Genomic DNA, 18,661 nt, shown 5'->3' on the forward strand with positions numbered 1-18,661 from the left:
GATTTCATTAGGGACACTCGGTTTTTTTTATTCATAGGTTAGTGGGTTTAAAGTTTAATGTGGAATTAATAAGTGCTTTGGTTGAGCGATGGAGGCCGAAACCCATTCATTTCACTTGACTATCAAGCGAGGCTACGTGACCTTGCAAGATGTTCAAGTGTTGTTAGGGCTACGGATTAGAGGGGATATTATTAGTGGATCAACCGCTTATAATTGGCCCTTGTTAATAACTGAACTCTTAGGCAAAACACCGGGTAGTGAAGACCTTAAGGGGGCTTCTTTGAGGATTGGTTGGTTGTTAGAAAAATTTAGTGGTCTTCCGGAAGATGCAAATGAAGATGTTCTACATCAATATGTGAGGGCATATTTGCTTATCTTAATGGCAACTATCATGTTTCCGGATAAGAGTGGTAATGACATACAAGTTATTTATTTGCCTTTGTTGAGGGATTTGAGTAACTTAGATAACTACTCTTGGGGAAGTGCCGTACTTGCTACTTTGTATCGCAATTTATGTAGAGCAAGCAACGTAAAGTCCAAAGACATTGGAGGTCCCCTTGTTCTATTGCAATTGTGGGCATGGGAGAGGATTAGTATTGGTCGACCTACACTCACGAGACCCGTTAATGCTACCCATCATGGACCAAACCCATTAGGTTCACAACATCAAATCAGGATTGACTCATTGGGTCGTAGGTGGGCAAGTGTGATTCGTAAGAGGCCGGAAGGGGTGACCACACTAATTGGGTATAGGGATGCTTTTGATTCAATGCGACATGATCGGTTTACATGGCAACCTTACACCCGAAGCTGATTTTGTCTTTTTTGCCCCCGTTTTGTTATGATGACTCCGACGATTGGACAGTGATGGCCCCTATGATTTGTTTCGACATTGTTGAGTGGCATTTTCCAAATAGGGTAGCTCGTCAATTTGGGTGGAAACAAATTATCCCGTTAAACTCTGATACCGAACCAAAATTGCACAAAGTAGACAAAAGGGGTGCCTCTTCACGGAATTGGATTGAAAAACATCAACCCTACATAGCAAATTGGGTTAGGAGGGGTGATTTTCGGTTTAAATGGTGAAGAGGATGATATTGAAATGAACTACTTCGACCCCTACATGGTTTGGTACCGGGATCGCACTATTCTTCGCTTGAACCCTTTTCCCCCACAAGCTACTTATCAAGCACCCTTTGGAGCCACAGAATATCTTGTAAGTACACTTTAATATACTTGTCTTAAAATTCTTAACCAATATATCATAAAATGTCATTAGCTTATACTACTTATTTTGTTTTAGGCGCAAGGTTTCGTCAATGTCCATAATACATGTGATACGGAGCTTCGACAAATGCCTCTTGAGGTGCCTCCACATTTCCGGACAATGGTTTCACACCTACGGGACTACTCCACTCAATCGCTTGAACATGTAGGCTATTCCCATCTCCTTCAACCAACCGTAGAACCAAGGCAAGAAAGTTCACCAATGGTTCAAGAGTCCCTCAACTCAATGAATGTGGATGATGATGCACCATTGGTTCAATACACAAGGAGGGGTAGACGCTCTAAGTCATCCATGCCGGCTAGACACTCTATGTCTTCCATGCCTTCCATGTCTTCAATGCCGGCCATGTCTTCAATGCCTTCCATGTCTTCAATGTCACCCACAATGAAGAAGCCGTCAATGAAGAAGGTACCCCGGAGCCTAAGAAAGGGTTTTGGAATCGCCTTCGACGAAAAACCAAGAAGAAGACTTGAGGATATGATGTAATAGTTAGAAGATTAATGGTTTGTTTGACATTTTAGATGGTTAATTTCTTTGACATTTTAGTTGTAAAACTTAGATTTTAATCCCCTTGTGCGAAACATATGTGTTGTGTAAACTCGGTTTTTATTTATAATAGGCAATGGTTTGTGTTGTCCTTTGCATTGTTGAGCATTGTTGAGCATTGTTGAGTTTGGTTTTCTGTTTTGGCAAAGGAAAGATACGGACGAAGGGAATTTGTGCAGCAATGAAAAAAAAAAATACAACTGGCTAAACACGCCATACGTATTGGCGTGTTTCAAGAGGAAGACACGCCATTACGTATGGCGTGTTCTATTTTCTTCTATTTTGCAGCTACTGGACTCAGGTAAGAAATTTGGGCTGCTTAAACACGCCATTACGTATGGCGTGTTTTCTTCCTTAGACACGCCATTACGTATGGCGTGTTTCCTTTGATAATATTTCTCAGCTTCTGTCTTTGATTAGTTTTTTGGACTGCATAAACACGCCATTACGTATGGCGTGTTCATTGAAGTAAACACGCCAATACGTATGGCGTGTTTAAGCCTCCTACAGGCTCGTCAAAAACGAGCCTACGTGGACACCATTTCGATAATTGTTTTCAAAACCGACCCAAAACGACATTTCTTTTATTTTTGAGCATTATTTCAAAAACGGACTCTAAGTCATTGCAGAACCAAACGTCCAAAATCCAAACCTTATATCACTAAGTGAAAATAACCGAAACCTCATGACAACATAGGGTAGATTGATTAGCGAAATTTTAAAGCACTAAAGTAATAATTGTGTTAGTTATAACCTTAGCACACAAAACTGCAAATAATATTAAGTTTCGATTAGCTTAGTGATTTGGATCAAGTTTAATGGTTGATATACGATTTTAAATGAGAACTGATAGAGTATTATTTCGATTAGTTATACGTATATCTTGCTTCACATTGTCTCTAAATTGAAAAGTCGGAAGAATTGAATTGACGGAGCTCCAATTGGGAGGCCATCACGATTCAGGGGAGACTTACTGGAGTTTCAAGTCTTTGTTTAAGGAATTTATAGGGTATCACCCTAGTGTAAGAATGCGACATTCTTCTAAATTAAGAGTACAAATACTTTTTCAAATCTAGCATACATATTTCCCAAATAAGGATGTGGTAGGATCGTCGTTTGTCATGAGCTTCACGCTTTCTCGAGTCGTAACACAACTTACACAAGTGGCCAACTAAACGAACAAATAGTCAACTTCAATTAAGCCAAATTCTCTGAGAAATTAAGTTGCATAAAAATAATGCCATTGTTTATTAGGGATGATAAGAAGGTAATTAACAAACATTATGTTAACGGTATTACAGCTGGCTTTATTTGTAACTAACTTTTTGAAAAATTAAAATTTGTTCCATAACATGAATCTTGATAATACCAAACCGGCAAACCGTTAAAAGACATTATCCTTTATCGTCGTATTATTGATAGTTCGTGTTGGGTTTGTGCCTTGATTCTGTTAACCGCCGCTTCGAATAACTATGCGGTATTCGTATCTGTTATTGGGCTAGGTTTGTCTTGGGCCTTTATTAGGTCATTCTGTATTAGGTTTAGAGAGTATTCACTACTACAGATACAGGCTATAACAACGGTCAAAAACCGTTGTTATATAAAAAAGCGGACGTTGTTAAAGCGTCCGTTGTAGAAGGTTTTAACAACGGTTGGTTTACTTAAGGAAACCGTTGTTAAAACTATTAACCACGGTTTTATGTATAAACACCCGTTGTGGAAAGTGTGACTCAATTTTGGGGGGAAAGTTATAACAACGGGTTGTAATATACAAAACCGTTGTTATAACTAAAGACAACGGGTTGTTTTAAAATAACCGTTGTTGTTTGTTCTTAAAAAATAAAAAAAAATAAATTAAATATTACTAGATGCATGCATAATTACGGCTGTTAGAATTCCAATGCATGCATTATTATGACATTCACTTTGTACATATGAACGGATAATATGGAATGAGAAGGGTTAGTAATAGGATTTGAAGCAACATTATTGAGAGAGATGATGATGATTATGGCACAACTTCCTAACATATATATTAATTAAAAAGCAATTAACTCAACCCACACATTGCTTAGTATAAATACATTGCATATCTCAACTAACATTTCCATTATCTCATATATTCATCTCCAAACTCTAATCGTTAAAACAAACTCTACTTAATCTTTCAAATCAAACTCAAAAAACTCTAAGAAAATGAATGATTTCATCCTAAAGACTCTTACCATGATCGAGAACAACAACAACTTTATCCGCCGGTTCCTCCATATTGAGGAAAGTTTCAGAGCTACCTTGCGGAAGCTCGATCCGCACCAAGCACGCCAAAGAAGATGGCTTGACGGAGCGGCAGAAGCGATTCTTGCGGCTATATGACGATATAGCAATCACGAACGGAACCTCCAAATAGCCAAGGAGGAGAGGATGGATACGATAGAGCACAATAAGATCCTCCATGAAAATATAAGAATTGCATTTTTACATATGTAATTTTTTTTTTTAATTTATGTATTTATAAATATATATATATATTAATTATGTTTATCTTACTTCTTCATCTTGCTTCTTCATTGTTTTAGTAACTAATTATGCGAACAATACTTAAACAAATAACATAATGGTCGATAAAAACACATATATGCAAAAGAAATAAATAGAAAAAGAAAATAATGACGATGACAGTGACGGCGAGATTTACCTGATAAATACAGAACGTAATAGACGATGAAATCACAATGACGGCGAGAAGATAAAGCGACGATGAGAAAGAGAGAAATAGAGAAAGAGAGAAAGAGAGTGTGTATGTGTTTTGTGTTTGTTTGTCTGTTGTGTTTGTGTATTAAGGGTTGTGTTTTGTGCTGCAGAGACACTTGTTTACGTGGTTTATAGTATGGAAGGTATTGACAACGGTTATTAAACAACAACCGTTGTGAAATATGTTTTAACAACGGTTGTAAAAAACACCCGTTGTTAAATAAGTTTTAACAACGGGTTTCAAAAATAACCGTTGTGATTACTTTTCACTAACTTTGCGCCAATTTTGCGCCAAATTATTAACAACGGTTGTGCATGTGTGACCCGTTGTTAAAACTAATAACAACGGTTTTATAACCATACCCGTTGTAATTGATTTTAGTGAAATTCGCGCCATACATTCTACAACGTCTATTGTGATTTTCGTGAATAATCGTTGTTAAAGGGCCGTTGTGGTTGCCTGTATTTGTAGTAGTGATTATATAAACTCTCTAAACCTCTACCTAGCAACACACCGTTAGTGAACCACGTAAATCTGTACGTTTGTCTCTTTATTGTTTTTATCAGTTCTTTCTTGCTTCTGTTATAACAGTTCGTGTCTCCAACTATTACAATTATGATGGATATATAGTACTAACGAAGATCTCATAACATTATTCTATATGATATATTTGAACATATCGTATTACCTAATTATGATATGTCGATATCTTAACATATCGACATATATTTCTAAAATTTCATTTCAAGTAATATTATGTTTATTTCAATATTTATTTATGTACTCCGTAACATAGTGCTATCATTACCTTTGATATATGCATTTAGCTTTTATGCTATTCAAAATGGAAATGCCATCTGCGATTTATACAAAGTAACTAATAATAACAATAATAAGAGTAATCTGGGATGATATTTCAATCAGGTAAAATCGTAAAACTGATTGTCATGAGAAGGATATTCATGACTTGGGTTCAAACCCGTCAACATCATATTCGTTATAGTGGCTCTCCTTATAAAAAATAAAAATAAAAAAAGAGATAAAAGCAGATATTAAGATACCCATATGACTAGGATTAGTTTAAATAAAATATACAGTTGTAAATAAAATTCTGTCTTCTTGTTCAGTTAGACTTAGGACTCTAAATCATACTCCCTCCTATTCTGAATAACTCTCCTCATTGGAATGTGATACGGAAATTAAGGGTGTTTGAATTAAATAAGCTAAATTATTGTGGTAGGGTGAGGTAATTGGAGAGAGGAAAGGTATTGTGGGGTATTATTGTGGTGTGAAGTGATTAAAATAAGTATTGTTGTGGAGGAAGGTGATTAAAATAAGATAAAGAGTAAATTATCAATAACTCTCTTTTAAAATACACTTTTTAAAACTTACTCAAAAATTAAAAATTACACCAAAAATATTGCAAAAATTTAAAAATTGCTACCAGATCCCAATATTTGGATTTTTATGACAAAAATACCCCTTATTTTTTTATTTTTCATATTACTACCTAACTCCATTACAACTATGCTCACCCTTCAACCACCCAAGGACTCCACGACTAACCATCAACAATCCTCCGCCCAAACTTCACCACCGTACTCGTCATATAAGAAATAAAATAAGGGGCATTTTTGTCATAAAAATGCAAAAGTAGGGGTTTGGTAGCAATTTTTAAATTTTTCAATATTTTGGGTGTAATTTTTAAACTTTTTTTTTAAAAGGGAGTAAATTTTAAAAAGTTTATTTTAAAAGGGAGTTATTGATAATTTACTCTAAGATAAAGTATGATATTGTGGGGTATTGTTGTGTGGTGAGTTGGTTAGATTAAGTACGAGTATAAAACTTTAGTATAGTACTAAATAAGGAAAGGGGGAGAGTATTGTGAATAGATAAATAAGGAAATGATGAGAGTTATTTAGAATAGGAGGGAGTATTATAAATACGGGATTATTATTCGCAATAAGACTAGTCTTTTGTTAGTGACAGCTCCTTTTAATGGATCGCCTTTATTAAGATAATCTGGACCAACCAGTATATAATAGCCCTAAGTTTCCCAATCAAGAATACAGAGCAAAAATCAAAACAATAATTACCTCCTCTTCTTCAATAGCCAATCACACACAAAAAAACAGAGAAATTCACAAGAACAATGGCTGTTACTAATTCCAGTAACAGCTTCATGCTAGAGCTCTTACGAGGGCGGTTTTTCATGGCATTTGCAACAATCATAATCCTTTCTTTTATAGGCACATCCTACATATTTGGTCTATACTCAAACAGCATAAAATCCACTCTAGGATATGATCAAACCACCCTTAACCTCATAAGTTTCTTCAAGGACTTAGGCGCGTATATTAGCATCCACGCCGGTCTAATCATGGAGGTAGCACCACCATGGGTAGTGCTCTCACTCGGCGGCTTGCTTAACTTTGTTGGGTATTTTATGATTTGGCTATCTGTCACACACAAAATCCCTCACCCTCCTGTGTGGCAGATGTGTCTGTTCATATGCATTGGGGCGAATTCACTTGGGTTTGCTAATACTGGTGCACTTGTTACGTGCGTCAAGAACTTCCCTGGGAATCGCGGTGTTGTGATTGGGCTTTTGAAGGGGTATATTGGTCTTGGTGGGGCTATAATGACACAGCTTTATCATGCCTTGTATGGGAATGACACTAATGCTGTAGGTGTTATTTTGCTCATTTCTTGGCTTCCTGCTCTTGCTTCATTGCTCTTTGCTTACAGTGTTCGAGACCTTGTTGTGGTGAATAGACAGCCTAAGCGCGAAAAGAGATTCTTTAACGACATCCTGTATATGTCTCTTACCCTCGCGGGGTTTATCCTTGTGATGCTCGTATTACAAAAGAAGTTTGAGTTCAACAAAGGCGGGTATTTAGGGAGCTTTATCGGCATCATGGTCTTACTCGTCCTCCCCCTCTTCCTAGTCTTTAGAGAAGAGTGGACCACATGGAAAGCCCGGGGTGACTTGATCACTACCAGTCCTGCACCAAAGGTAAACACGGTCACAAAAGAGTCAGTGACAAAAGATACACCGTGGTTTAAGGATGTCTTTAACCCTCCCCCATCAGGGGAAGACCACACCATCCTACAAGCGACCTTTAGTATCGACATGCAAATCTTGTTCATCGCCACAATTTGTGGGATAGGAGGCCACCTTACCACAATAGACAACCTGGGACAAATAGGTACAGCATTAGGATACTCAAAGAAAAGCATTAGCTCCTTTGTATCCTTAATTGCTATATGGCAATATCTAGGAAGGGTAATGGGAGGTCTAATCTCAGAGTACCTACTCACCAAGTACAAATGGCCACGACCCGTTTCCCTAACCGCCATCCTCTTCCTATCCTGTATCGGTCACCTTCTTATCGCTTTCAACGTTCCCTATGGCCTATACATATCATCCGTCATCATAGGGTTTTGTTTCGGAGCAGAGTGGACTTACCTCTACGCGATTATATCCGAGCTATTTGGGCTCAAGTACTATGCCACATTATACAATTACGGGTCACTGGCGGCTCCATTAGGATCCTACATATTCAATGTCCGTGTCGCCGGTCATTTATATGATAAGGTAGGTGAGAGTCAGTTGAAAGCCTTAGGGATCACAAGGGGTCCTGGACAAGCCTTAAATTGCAATGGTGTCAAGTGTTTTCAATTGTCGTACATTATTATCACGGCCGCTACGTTCTTTAGTGCAATTGTGTCCTTAATTCTTGTGGTGAGGACTCGTAGTTATTACAAAGGGGATATTTATAAGAAATTCCAAGAAGAAGAAGAGAAGGAAGAGTCTACTGATGTTCCGTTGACTTCGACTGAGAATGGTCAAGGTTCTTTAAAAATGAGGGATGGTGCCTAGAAGGCAAGAAATGACCAAGTCCTTAAGGCACTATCTATTTTTGTTTGGAAAAATGACATTTAACACTTTTTTTTTAAAAATTTATTTTGTTTGATATGTACGCAAGGAATCCGGAAAAAAAAAATACTTTTGTGATTAAAAAAACGAATATTCATTGGAATTTCTTAATTATTTCTTTACTTTTCCGTTTGTATATGTTTCGATATCAATACTGCGTTTCATCTTATGTCTTTCTTTCTAGACAGTTTACAAAGATGTGCAACAAACAGTAGTTTAAAAGGATGTAGGCATATTGTTGTACCTCAAAGCCTACCTACTACGTTGGGTAAGGGGGTCATAAGTCTCATAACTCATAATGTATGCAACTTTAACCTTGTGATGATTTAAAACAAAAAAGATTGCTCCAAATGACTTGTCATGAAATTTGTACTATGGATCACAAATTCACAATCCCTCGAATTTCAAAATCCTGGCTTACTTTTCTTTCTACTTATATCATAAAAATTTTGTTTACGATCAAAATGTTTGTCTTAAGCTTAAAACCGGTTAAATATTAATGCTTAGCAATTTACAAAACATTTGTTATATCTATGCAAGTGAATGTTAATTGACCTGTTTTAATCTTAATAAAAATGTCCGTTTTAAGACCGACCAAGTGGTTAGTTAATAACAAACGTTGCGCTATCTATACACTCTTCATACGCTTTTACGCTATATGCAAATATGCAATTATGCATAGCATGCTGCATAGAATTATGTTGAAGTAATCGTGAAATGGGTACTCAAAAATCCAATAATAAGACCACTCCGTTAAGGCTCAGGTCAAGCGGGAACTAAGTAACACCCAAACTTGAGCATTGCTAAGCTTCGACTACATAGAACGGTGCTCAACTCATTTACAGCCCCTTCCCGACTACATTCATTTACAACACTTCTTCAGACTTACAATTCTACTCTAGACTTGATATTAACATCCCAGCCGACTTTTATTCTTGCCTTGTATTGGTCATTGAACAAATCAGTATAGCACAAACGTGATATCTTGCGCGTCATGCTACAACAGTTTCAATAAAACGAACAATACACATAAATAATTAAGTTCTCAAATTATAGTGAAATAATTTTAGTAGTATGGGCGCCTGTGAGATAATCAGTTGACTTCTTCACCATCATCATGTCGGGAACATGGGTACATCCGTCATTGCTGAGAATACATTTCAGCAACCTAAAAAAGGGAAATTAGAAAAATAGCGCAAGATAACAATCCTTGAAGCATAGCTATGGATTCACTGCTCTCTCTCGTAGAGAGAGTCGTAAGAAAAGGAAACCATCAGCAGCAAACTAAAGGATGAAAAAAACCTGCTCAGCTGTTGTGGCCAGTTCTGGAACCTTGTCTACACGTACACGAAGCACAGCCGGATTGCGTAAAGAGAGGCCCTATAACAACAAGCACCAACAAAGCGTAAGTCCAAAATGATTTCAGGTCGACTAACATGAACCATCAACGTCAAGTGTTAAAGCAGAAGAAAAAAGAGAGAGAAAAGAAGACGAGAACTATGAAGAGACAAAAAAATGACCACCAAAGACAAATGAGGAGTTGAGGACAATTAAAAATGGGATGATGGTTATAATTCAATTATGAGTATGCGTTTGAACCTTGGTAGGATGAACTAAACCCATAGCGGCAGAATAAGCGGGACTGATTGTCAATCCACCAGCTTTCACCTCCCACACCTGCAGCGCAGCACAAGATGGGTCAACAGAGGTTAGGTGTGCAGTAAACATGCTTTTTGACCAAATAATTTCTCTCTCTCTAACTTTTTTCTCCCTAAAAAATCCCACAAAACACCCAACCTTTTCATATTGTTCCACCATTGCCGCCTACCTCTTCACCTTCCCCTATATTTCTACTGCCTCTCCGGGGATGTGGCCACGCTTTGGCCCATCTCCGGAGGTCGGACCCTCACTTCTGATTAGGCCTCTCATCTTTTGATTCCCAGTTGTCTTCTCCGGATGAGCTTTCGTTTCTCCGATGTCGTCGCCGTTCAGATCATAGTTTCGTCCGATTCTGTTTTCCCATGACGGATCCTTGTTTAGTCTGTTGTTAGTTGCATGTCTTACCGCTGCCGTTTCCGTTCCTCATCCGGGTTCTTGATGGTCTTGCATGTCCCTTTGTGGTTCTCGGTTTTTGTGTCGATGGTCTTTCTATGGTTCATTTTGCATGCATCTGACCGTTTGGCATTTCCGTCCCTCCGTTCCCTTGTCCTGTCACCGTCGGTCTGGATTCCAACCAAGTGGTGATCCCCCCATTCCCCCCACCCCTGGTTTGGCTTCCATGTTTCTTGGTTTTGTCTGCATGTGTCTATGTGGTTGTGTTTTGGGTCAGATTTGGTGATCCCCCCATTCCCCCCACCAATCAGTCCCTTTTTCTTTTTCTCGTGTTCGTCAGTTTCGTCTTTAGCATGGTCTGGTTGCTTGTAAGGCGGTGGTCCTGGGAGGTGTCGTTTGGTGAAACGGGTGTCTTTTCGGTTTTGCATGTCCCCTTGATTGTCGGGTCTGTTTGTGTCTTTTTAGGTTCTCGGTCACTTTGGGTGTGTCTGTCTGTTTTAAGTTCCGTTTGAGGATTTGGAGTTTCTTTTGAGTCTGGTACGCTACATTTTCATGTCTTTATTGGGGTGAGCTATGATCTGCTCTTGGTGACATGGTAGGGACTTTTTCATCTGTTGATTGACATGGGTTTCATCCTTGCTCTTGGTCTTAATCAGTGTTCAATGTGTTGGTCTGGGTAGTATCAATATAGGCCGGATTGTGTGGTGATTGGGTAGGTTGGTTATGGTGGTTGTCTTCCTCTTAATTTCCATGTTATCGGTTGTAAGTGTCCTGGTTACTTGTTTTCTTTACTTACTATCAATAAAGGTCTCCTTCAGGAAGTGTCTCCTCATTTGGTCTAGGGTGTCCTGTCCCTCTACTATTTGGGGTTTGCTTCCTTTTTGGAACCAACTAGATTATGTTATTTCGGGATTGTCGCTGTATGTCTGTGCTTGTACCAATTATGGAATTAATAAAATTGGTATGGCCCCTTTATGTCAAGTGTGGGTTGGATTCGTTAAAAGTCGGTGCCTTTTCGAATCTGTGGATAGGAGAGTGGTTGAGGGTTTGTCCTTGTTCTCATCTTTCTGCATGCTGGTTCTCTCGGATTGCTGGTCTTATGAACAAAGGGTTCGATCTCTATGGTGTAGGAGAGTTATCTCCATCGATGGCAGACTTCGTCGTCTTGCTTTTCACCCTTTCTTTCTACGTTCTTTTCGTAAGAGCGTAAGTACACCTTGTTTTCGTCACTCTGCGGCTTGTATGTATCAATGGTTTCTGGAAGTCAGTTGTGCTGCTGATGGTGAAGCTGGTTCAATCGCTTGTGGCCAATTTTCCGTTCAATCCCATACTGCCTTAGTTTCCTTAGTTTGTCTTACTGATGCTGTATTAGTTTTAAATAATGGATGTATCATAGGCTCACACAGCCTGAACATTATGTAATACATCTTTTCTCCTCTGTCAAAAAAAAAAAAAAAAAAAAAAAAAAAAAAAAAAAAAAAAAAAAAAAAGTTGATAATTGACCATCTCTAGCATCGAGGAACCATTAGAGACATCTGGTATGAAGAACTAATTTTGTGTTTCCAGATGTCTCTAATGGTTCTTCATACCAAACACAAAATTAGTTCTTCATACCAGATGTCTCTAATGGTTCCTCGATGCTAGAGATAAATATTTCACGGCTCTCGCTGTTATTTATCACCAAATATTGGCGGACTAAGCAGCAAAACAACTCCGTTCCAGTGTGAAGAAACCAGTATTTGCTCCTTAATTCGTGAATGTACTAACAAACCAGGCCTTAATTAAAGTGGACATATAGCCTTAAACATCCACATAGTTCATCAAAGAATTGCAAAAAAGATCAGGAATGATGTCGTTCACATTCATACGCACATCAAATATAAAACGTTTACGCAACAGAAATCAAAATGTCGTTACCTCTGATGGTTCAAACCATACATCTGGTTGAACTTTGTCGGCATTGTATATGTAATTCAGCTGCATCACACGAAGAGACATTGTCAGCAGTAAAATTCAATTATAAATTCAGACAGAGGACCATTTCATTTCATTCAAGGATAGCAAAAAACTGAAACAAACCTTCGGATTTGTTATGACTTTGGGAGCAAAACGATCATGGCACTCATCCAGCAATTGTTCAGAAAGACCAGTGCCTAATACTAATACTAATACTAATACTAATACTAATACTAATACTAATACTAATACTAATACTACTAATACTACTAATACTACTAATACTACTAATACTACTAATACTAATACTAATACTAATACTAATACTAATACTAATACTAATACTAATACTAATACTAATAATAATACTAATACTAATACTAATACTAATACTAATAATAATAATAATAATAATAATAATAATAATAATAATGAAAACCTTTACTTTTATTTTAATGAAAGTTGCGCGCATATAATAATAATAATAATAATAATAATAATAATAATAATAATAATAATAATAATAATAATAACTTTATAATACAGGTCACAGAGCTATACTGTTCCACGAACACCAAGTTGCTCTTCAATAAGTGATTGGCTATTCAGATACAATAAATCGAACGCAAATATGCAGACATTGATCTTGATATCATCAATATCGACATCTTTACGACCTCGAGTCATTAGTTTCTGTCCAAAAAATAAATATAAATTATAAATATATGGATGTGCACTGTGCAGAGACATGGCTACACCATAGAATTGCTGACCTGAAAAGTTGCAAGTTTTTTGTTGCTCCGGTCAAATGCAACAATTTCACAGTCCATAATGAATGACGTAACCGAAGACCTTTTAAGCCTGCACCAATGTGAACAGCACTCAAACTTGTTAATAGCATACCAAAATACCTTTTGACAGTATACTAAAAGGCTTCATTCACAACAATCGGCTCCCAATTTGTTAATAGCATTAACAAACAAACAGGCAAAGTCTTGGCAAGAACTAAAATACCTTTTGAGAGTATCCACAACATCTGGGTACTTTCTTGTACTGCATTCAAGGTTTCTACTAAAAATTTCAACTCTGCCATCCTCCATGAAATGTATCTGCATCAAAGGCCACGAATGTGAGCAATAACCCCAAAATAAATGAAACTGGTGCAGTCATAAGATAGACACAACAGACAGGGATACACATAACCGAATATATAATACTTGAAGAATCACCTGAGCTCTTTCTCCATCATATTTGTATTCACATATGTATGGACCATTCCCAAAATTTTTTATTGCATCATGCACTGATCCAATTGCTTTACAGAGCATGGGCTCCATAGCAATACCCACTGAAGGGCCATATGACTTTTGGAGCTTCCTTACGCCAATACTAAACAATGCATGAACTATCCTATCATAAACAGGAAGAACAGCGAAAGCCTGCTTGACAATTGCAGCACCCTGAAATGGAGACAATGTACAGAATCAGTCCATAACAAAGATAGATATAGAGATAAGGGGGGAGAATGATAAATGAATCTTGTTCACTAAAAGAGGAAGGAAAATGGATTCCGCGAACCCCATATCTAATGTCTGGAGCACTAATAATGCTTTGCTTACTCTCCTTCCCCTCCCTTCCTCCCTATGCAAACAAATTGTGAGGAAAGATTCAATCTGTCTACTTTTTAAATGTTGATGCAGTGAACTAGACCTTCACCAATATTACTTTTGAAGTCCAAACCTTAGTAGTGAGCATCAAAAGCCCTTTAATTAGCTAAGATAATCAAGTATTCCGAATTTATCTTTCTTGGAAGTAAGAAAGTAACCTCTTCACCTCAATCAACCATCATCTATGTTGCTCGGACTCTTCAATATGACCTCGAGTACCCGTGTCGGACACTGGACACTTGGACATGGGTAGGACTTTCACAAATAACATTATACCTCCAGTGGTACAATAGCATCATACAACCAAGTTATATCTTATCGACCTCATATGTAATTTTTTTTATCTTTCTTAAAGTTAATTTTTTTTATGTTTAAGTGAGTAAGTTCAGAAATTTTATGGTATAGCTCGACTTTTTTAAAACAAAACTCGAAAACTTTATTATATAGCTCGGGTTCTAGAGCATACAACTGGGTACAACTGGTTGTAGGATCTATTAACTGTAGGACTTTTCACCAATATTACTTTTGAAGTCCAAACCTTAGTAGTGAGCATCAAAAGCCCTTTAATTAGCTAAGATAATCAAGTATTCTGAATTTATCTTTCTTGGAAGTAAGAAAGTAACCTCTTCACCTCAATCAACCATCTATGTTGCTCGGACTCTTCAATATGACCTCGAGTACCCGTGTCGGACACTGGACACTTGGACATGGGTAGGACAATCGGACACTTCATTTTTGACCATTTTTTCATAAAATAGACGAATCCGACATTTGGACACGTACCCATGTCGGATACTTCTAATCGAGTCCGAGCAACATAGTCAACCATCCCTTTGTATCAGTATTTAGAGAAGTAATAAAAAAAACATCTCACCTCTTCCAAAGATGGCGGGTTATCTTTCTCAAGAAAGATGGCGGCACGCCCTAATGCATCAAGAAGAGTTGCCTCACAAAATCCAACCCTCAAACCTTGCTGCAATCAGATTTGGGACAAACAGTTACAAAACCAAAGTGCTTATAAGTAGTTGTATGTACAAGAGTAATCACTAATCAGTACCTTAGGCAGTAGGAGCCGGATTAAGTACTTAGGCTCACACTCTCGTGAAGCAGAAAGAAGTTGCTTTAGAATGCTAATTTTGTCCCCCTTGCTATCATTTCCAGATATCTATTAAAAAAAAAAACAATTGAAAACATAACCAACCAGAATGGAGGAGAATGGATGGAGACAGGAAAAATATTTTAATATTGAAGCAAACAAAATTTAATACTTCCTCCTATTCCCGATAAGAGTCTCATTGTCCATTTTTGTCTATTCACATAACTGTCCTATTGTCCGTTTTTGTTAATGTTTGTTCTTACATACTCTTGTTACTTTTCATTATTTACAACTCAACCCACCCTTAACCCATCCTATTAGAGCATCTCCAACGGTTAGCTACGATACATTGTAGGTTGGTTTGTCATATCGATTTTTAAAGCTACTCAGCTTTCCGGCAACATACCGCTTTAATGGCAAACTACAATATATATAGCTTGTATGGATCCCACATACTTTTATTTTTTTTCTAAAGCAAGCATGTATCTTGGTAGAGCTACAATGCTTGCAAGCTACATCTCACTTTTCCATCTCCAATGGTATGGTAAGCTACATGCTTATTATTTTGCAAAAATTGCAAGCAGGTCCTTGTAGAGAACCATTGGAGATGCTCTTAGTACTTTTCATTGTCCATTTCCGTCTATTCACTCACTTTCTTATTCTTGTGTCATTTCAACAATGGGACCGTTATCGGGGGATAGGAGGATGCAGCTAGTCTTGCTATAGACGAATATATCCGTCTATAGCTAAAGACGGGTCAAATAGCTTGAAAGTGGTGACTTTTTTTGCCTCACCACCCCACTTGTTGTTTGTCCTATTAGGAATGTGGTATTGTATTGACCCGTCTTTAGTTATAGACGGATATGCGCCGTCTATAACGAGGTTTTGAGTAAAATATGAGAGTATATACCTGTGCAATCTCCTGAAAGCTATGATACACCTGGGACACAGACAAAGGCTTGGGTTTAAAATTAAATAGTTTAGACTGCGTTGAACGAGCGGTTTGAGCTGCAAGACCGAGATCCCCCATATCCTATAAGAATATAATTAATTAAAAAATTAGAATACAGAGAATAGTTTGGAAAAGGTATACACAATTGAATTGAAAAGAGAACCTTAGAACGACGCTTAATGATGTCTGTAGTTGAACCATAAGTCTCTGCAATTGCCTTAGCAATGTTATGTTCTCCAATCCCAAGCTGGTCGGATCCACCGTCAGTCATAGGGGCAATTTTGTAAGACAAGAGACGTAAAATAGCAACCAAATCCTCCTCTTGTTGAGAAGACGAGATTGCAATCCTAAGCATATTACATGCAATATTAGTAATTATACTTCGTTTCGGCTCATTCGACATGAGTTCAAAAGCAAGGCACACAAATACGAAAGGAAGTTGCGTTATCTGGCCGTCTTCTTCTTCTGAATTAGAGAAGCAACAAGTAATTAAGTCAAGCTTGAAAGATAAGGGATCTCTCTTTAAATTAACCATCTTCGTCTTCAGTAGCTCAACATTAACATTAACATTAACATCTTGTTTTGATGATGTTACTGTTTTTTTGTTTGAGACACATTCTTCTTCTCCCCGAGATGATCTGGGTCTTTTATGCTGAGTTGTTGCTAATGATCGCGCTGCTTTTTTCAGAACGTCGAAGGCGTCCTTCATCCTAATTCGAGGATCGACAGGGTGAGAAGATGATGAAAAAGCGCGCGTTATGATTCTAGGGTTTGGTGAACTATACGTCTACACTCGCGTCTCGCACCCTCCACGGTATATTTTTACGCGTACCAAACAAATACTCGTATTTTATTGAAACACACGTCATCATAGAAATTGTTTTTTTTTTTTCCCTAATAATGGGGATGTTTGACCAAGCTTTCTAAGTGCTTTTCTAATTGTAAAAGTAGAAGCTGGGCCAAACACTGTAATTTAGGGAGATAAAAAACTATTTTTGAAAAGTCAGAAGTTAATAAAAGCCTTTTGAAACAAGACCAAATTGATGCTCTTTCTACTTTTCCCAAAAACTCTTAGGATCATGGAAACTAAAAAAAAAACTAAAAAACAGTAGTAGGCCAAACACATCAATTTGTTAAGAAACTACTTTTACAAAAGTTAGGCCAAACAACCACAACTTTTTCAAAAAGTGGTTTATGAAAAAACTCATTTTAGAAAGTAAAAGTTATTTCACATAAACTAGGTCAAACAGCCTAGTTGTTGACTTGTTGACTTGTGTTGGACCACGAGAGACTTGAGGCGTGGTCTCCCGATTGGTGCAATTTGTTTAGGGTTGAACATCGGTTTATGATTGGACCGGACCGAATAAAAGATCCCAAAAAAAAAAATTGTAAACTCGATGTCGACCTAAAATTTCGGTCTTGGATCGAGATGGTTTTTTTTTTTTCACTATTTCATACTTAGGCCATGTTCTTTTGGACTGAAATTGTCTGAACTGAACTGAATTTAATGGAGCTGAACTGAACTTAATGGGGCTGAATTAAACTGAACTGAAATAAAAATAAAAAGACAATAATAATAATAATAATAATAATAATAATAATAATAATAATAAAATATTATAATAATATTATCCATTATTATTAATAATAATAATATATTAATATAATATAATAATAAGATAGTAAGTTATATAAAAACTAAAATAGTAATATAATAATATGTTAGTATACAATTAATAATATTATAATATATTAAATAATAAATTATATTAATAATAATAACTAGAAAACAAATATGATAAGTATAATAAGAATATTATAAATAATAATAATTAATATAAATAATAATAATAATAATAATAATAATAGTAGTAGTAGATGTAATATAATAATTTATTAATATAATAATATTAAATATGTTATTAATAATATTAGAAAAATGAATATATTAATAAAATAATAAATATAATATAACAATATAATAATAATAATTGATGGGGCATATTCTGCACCCGCTGACCGAGTCAACGTATTGAGCAAGGTCAAAGATATCCACAAGCAAGTCAACGACTTAGACAAATTAACCGACGCAAATTACCGTCGGCTGTCTCTTGGGTCTCGGGCGATACAACTAGACTAGCCGGTAGGGCACACATCCGCGAACTCATATCCAATAACCCTCGGCGGCGAGTCAACAGGGCCCGCCGGCCTGCCATGGGCCCCTCGGCCGAGGGTAGATCAGTCTTTCCACCTGCTAGCCACTTGGTCACTTGGCCACTACGTGACAAAAGGTGAAAGTCTATAAATACTCCTCAACTCTCATTGAGGAAAGGATCCACAATTTAACCTAAGAATCACTATTCATCTGGTAATATCTTCCTTATCTCTCTACAATATATACTTCGCCAAGTA

General features: G+C 37.0%; 3 protein-coding genes across 3 annotated transcripts; 2 read left to right on the forward strand and 1 right to left on the reverse strand.

Annotated features, from left to right (window-relative positions):
* Positions 1–88: 88 nt before the first annotated feature.
* Positions 89–814, forward strand: LOC141640918 (serine/threonine-protein phosphatase 7 long form homolog). Its single transcript, XM_074449617.1, has one exon. The coding sequence runs from the start codon at positions 89–91 to the stop codon at positions 812–814; it is 726 nt and encodes a 241-aa protein (XP_074305718.1).
* A 5,775-nt stretch (positions 815–6,589) lies between these two features.
* LOC141644964 (protein NUCLEAR FUSION DEFECTIVE 4-like) lies at positions 6,590–8,648 on the forward strand. The gene has a single exon (XM_074453974.1). The coding sequence runs from the start codon at positions 6,739–6,741 to the stop codon at positions 8,467–8,469; it is 1,731 nt and encodes a 576-aa protein (XP_074310075.1). The 5' UTR covers positions 6,590–6,738; the 3' UTR covers positions 8,470–8,648.
* A 696-nt stretch (positions 8,649–9,344) lies between these two features.
* LOC141640969 (DNA ligase 1-like) lies at positions 9,345–17,115 on the reverse strand. The gene is made up of 13 exons (XM_074449663.1): positions 16,413–17,115; positions 16,208–16,330; positions 15,259–15,366; positions 15,076–15,174; positions 13,764–13,994; positions 13,549–13,643; positions 13,308–13,395; positions 13,104–13,227; positions 12,658–12,743; positions 12,496–12,555; positions 10,126–10,203; positions 9,829–9,906; positions 9,345–9,694 (listed from the first exon to the last, which is right to left on the reverse strand). The coding sequence occupies exons 1-13, from the start codon at positions 16,956–16,958 to the stop codon at positions 9,668–9,670; spliced, it is 1,743 nt and encodes a 580-aa protein (XP_074305764.1). The 5' UTR covers positions 16,959–17,115; the 3' UTR covers positions 9,345–9,667.
* Positions 17,116–18,661: the final 1,546 nt, after the last annotated feature.

This window comes from Silene latifolia, chromosome 1 (genome assembly GCF_048544455.1).
Source record: "Silene latifolia isolate original U9 population chromosome 1, ASM4854445v1, whole genome shotgun sequence".
Classification (NCBI taxonomy): domain Eukaryota; kingdom Viridiplantae; phylum Streptophyta; class Magnoliopsida; order Caryophyllales; family Caryophyllaceae; genus Silene; species Silene latifolia.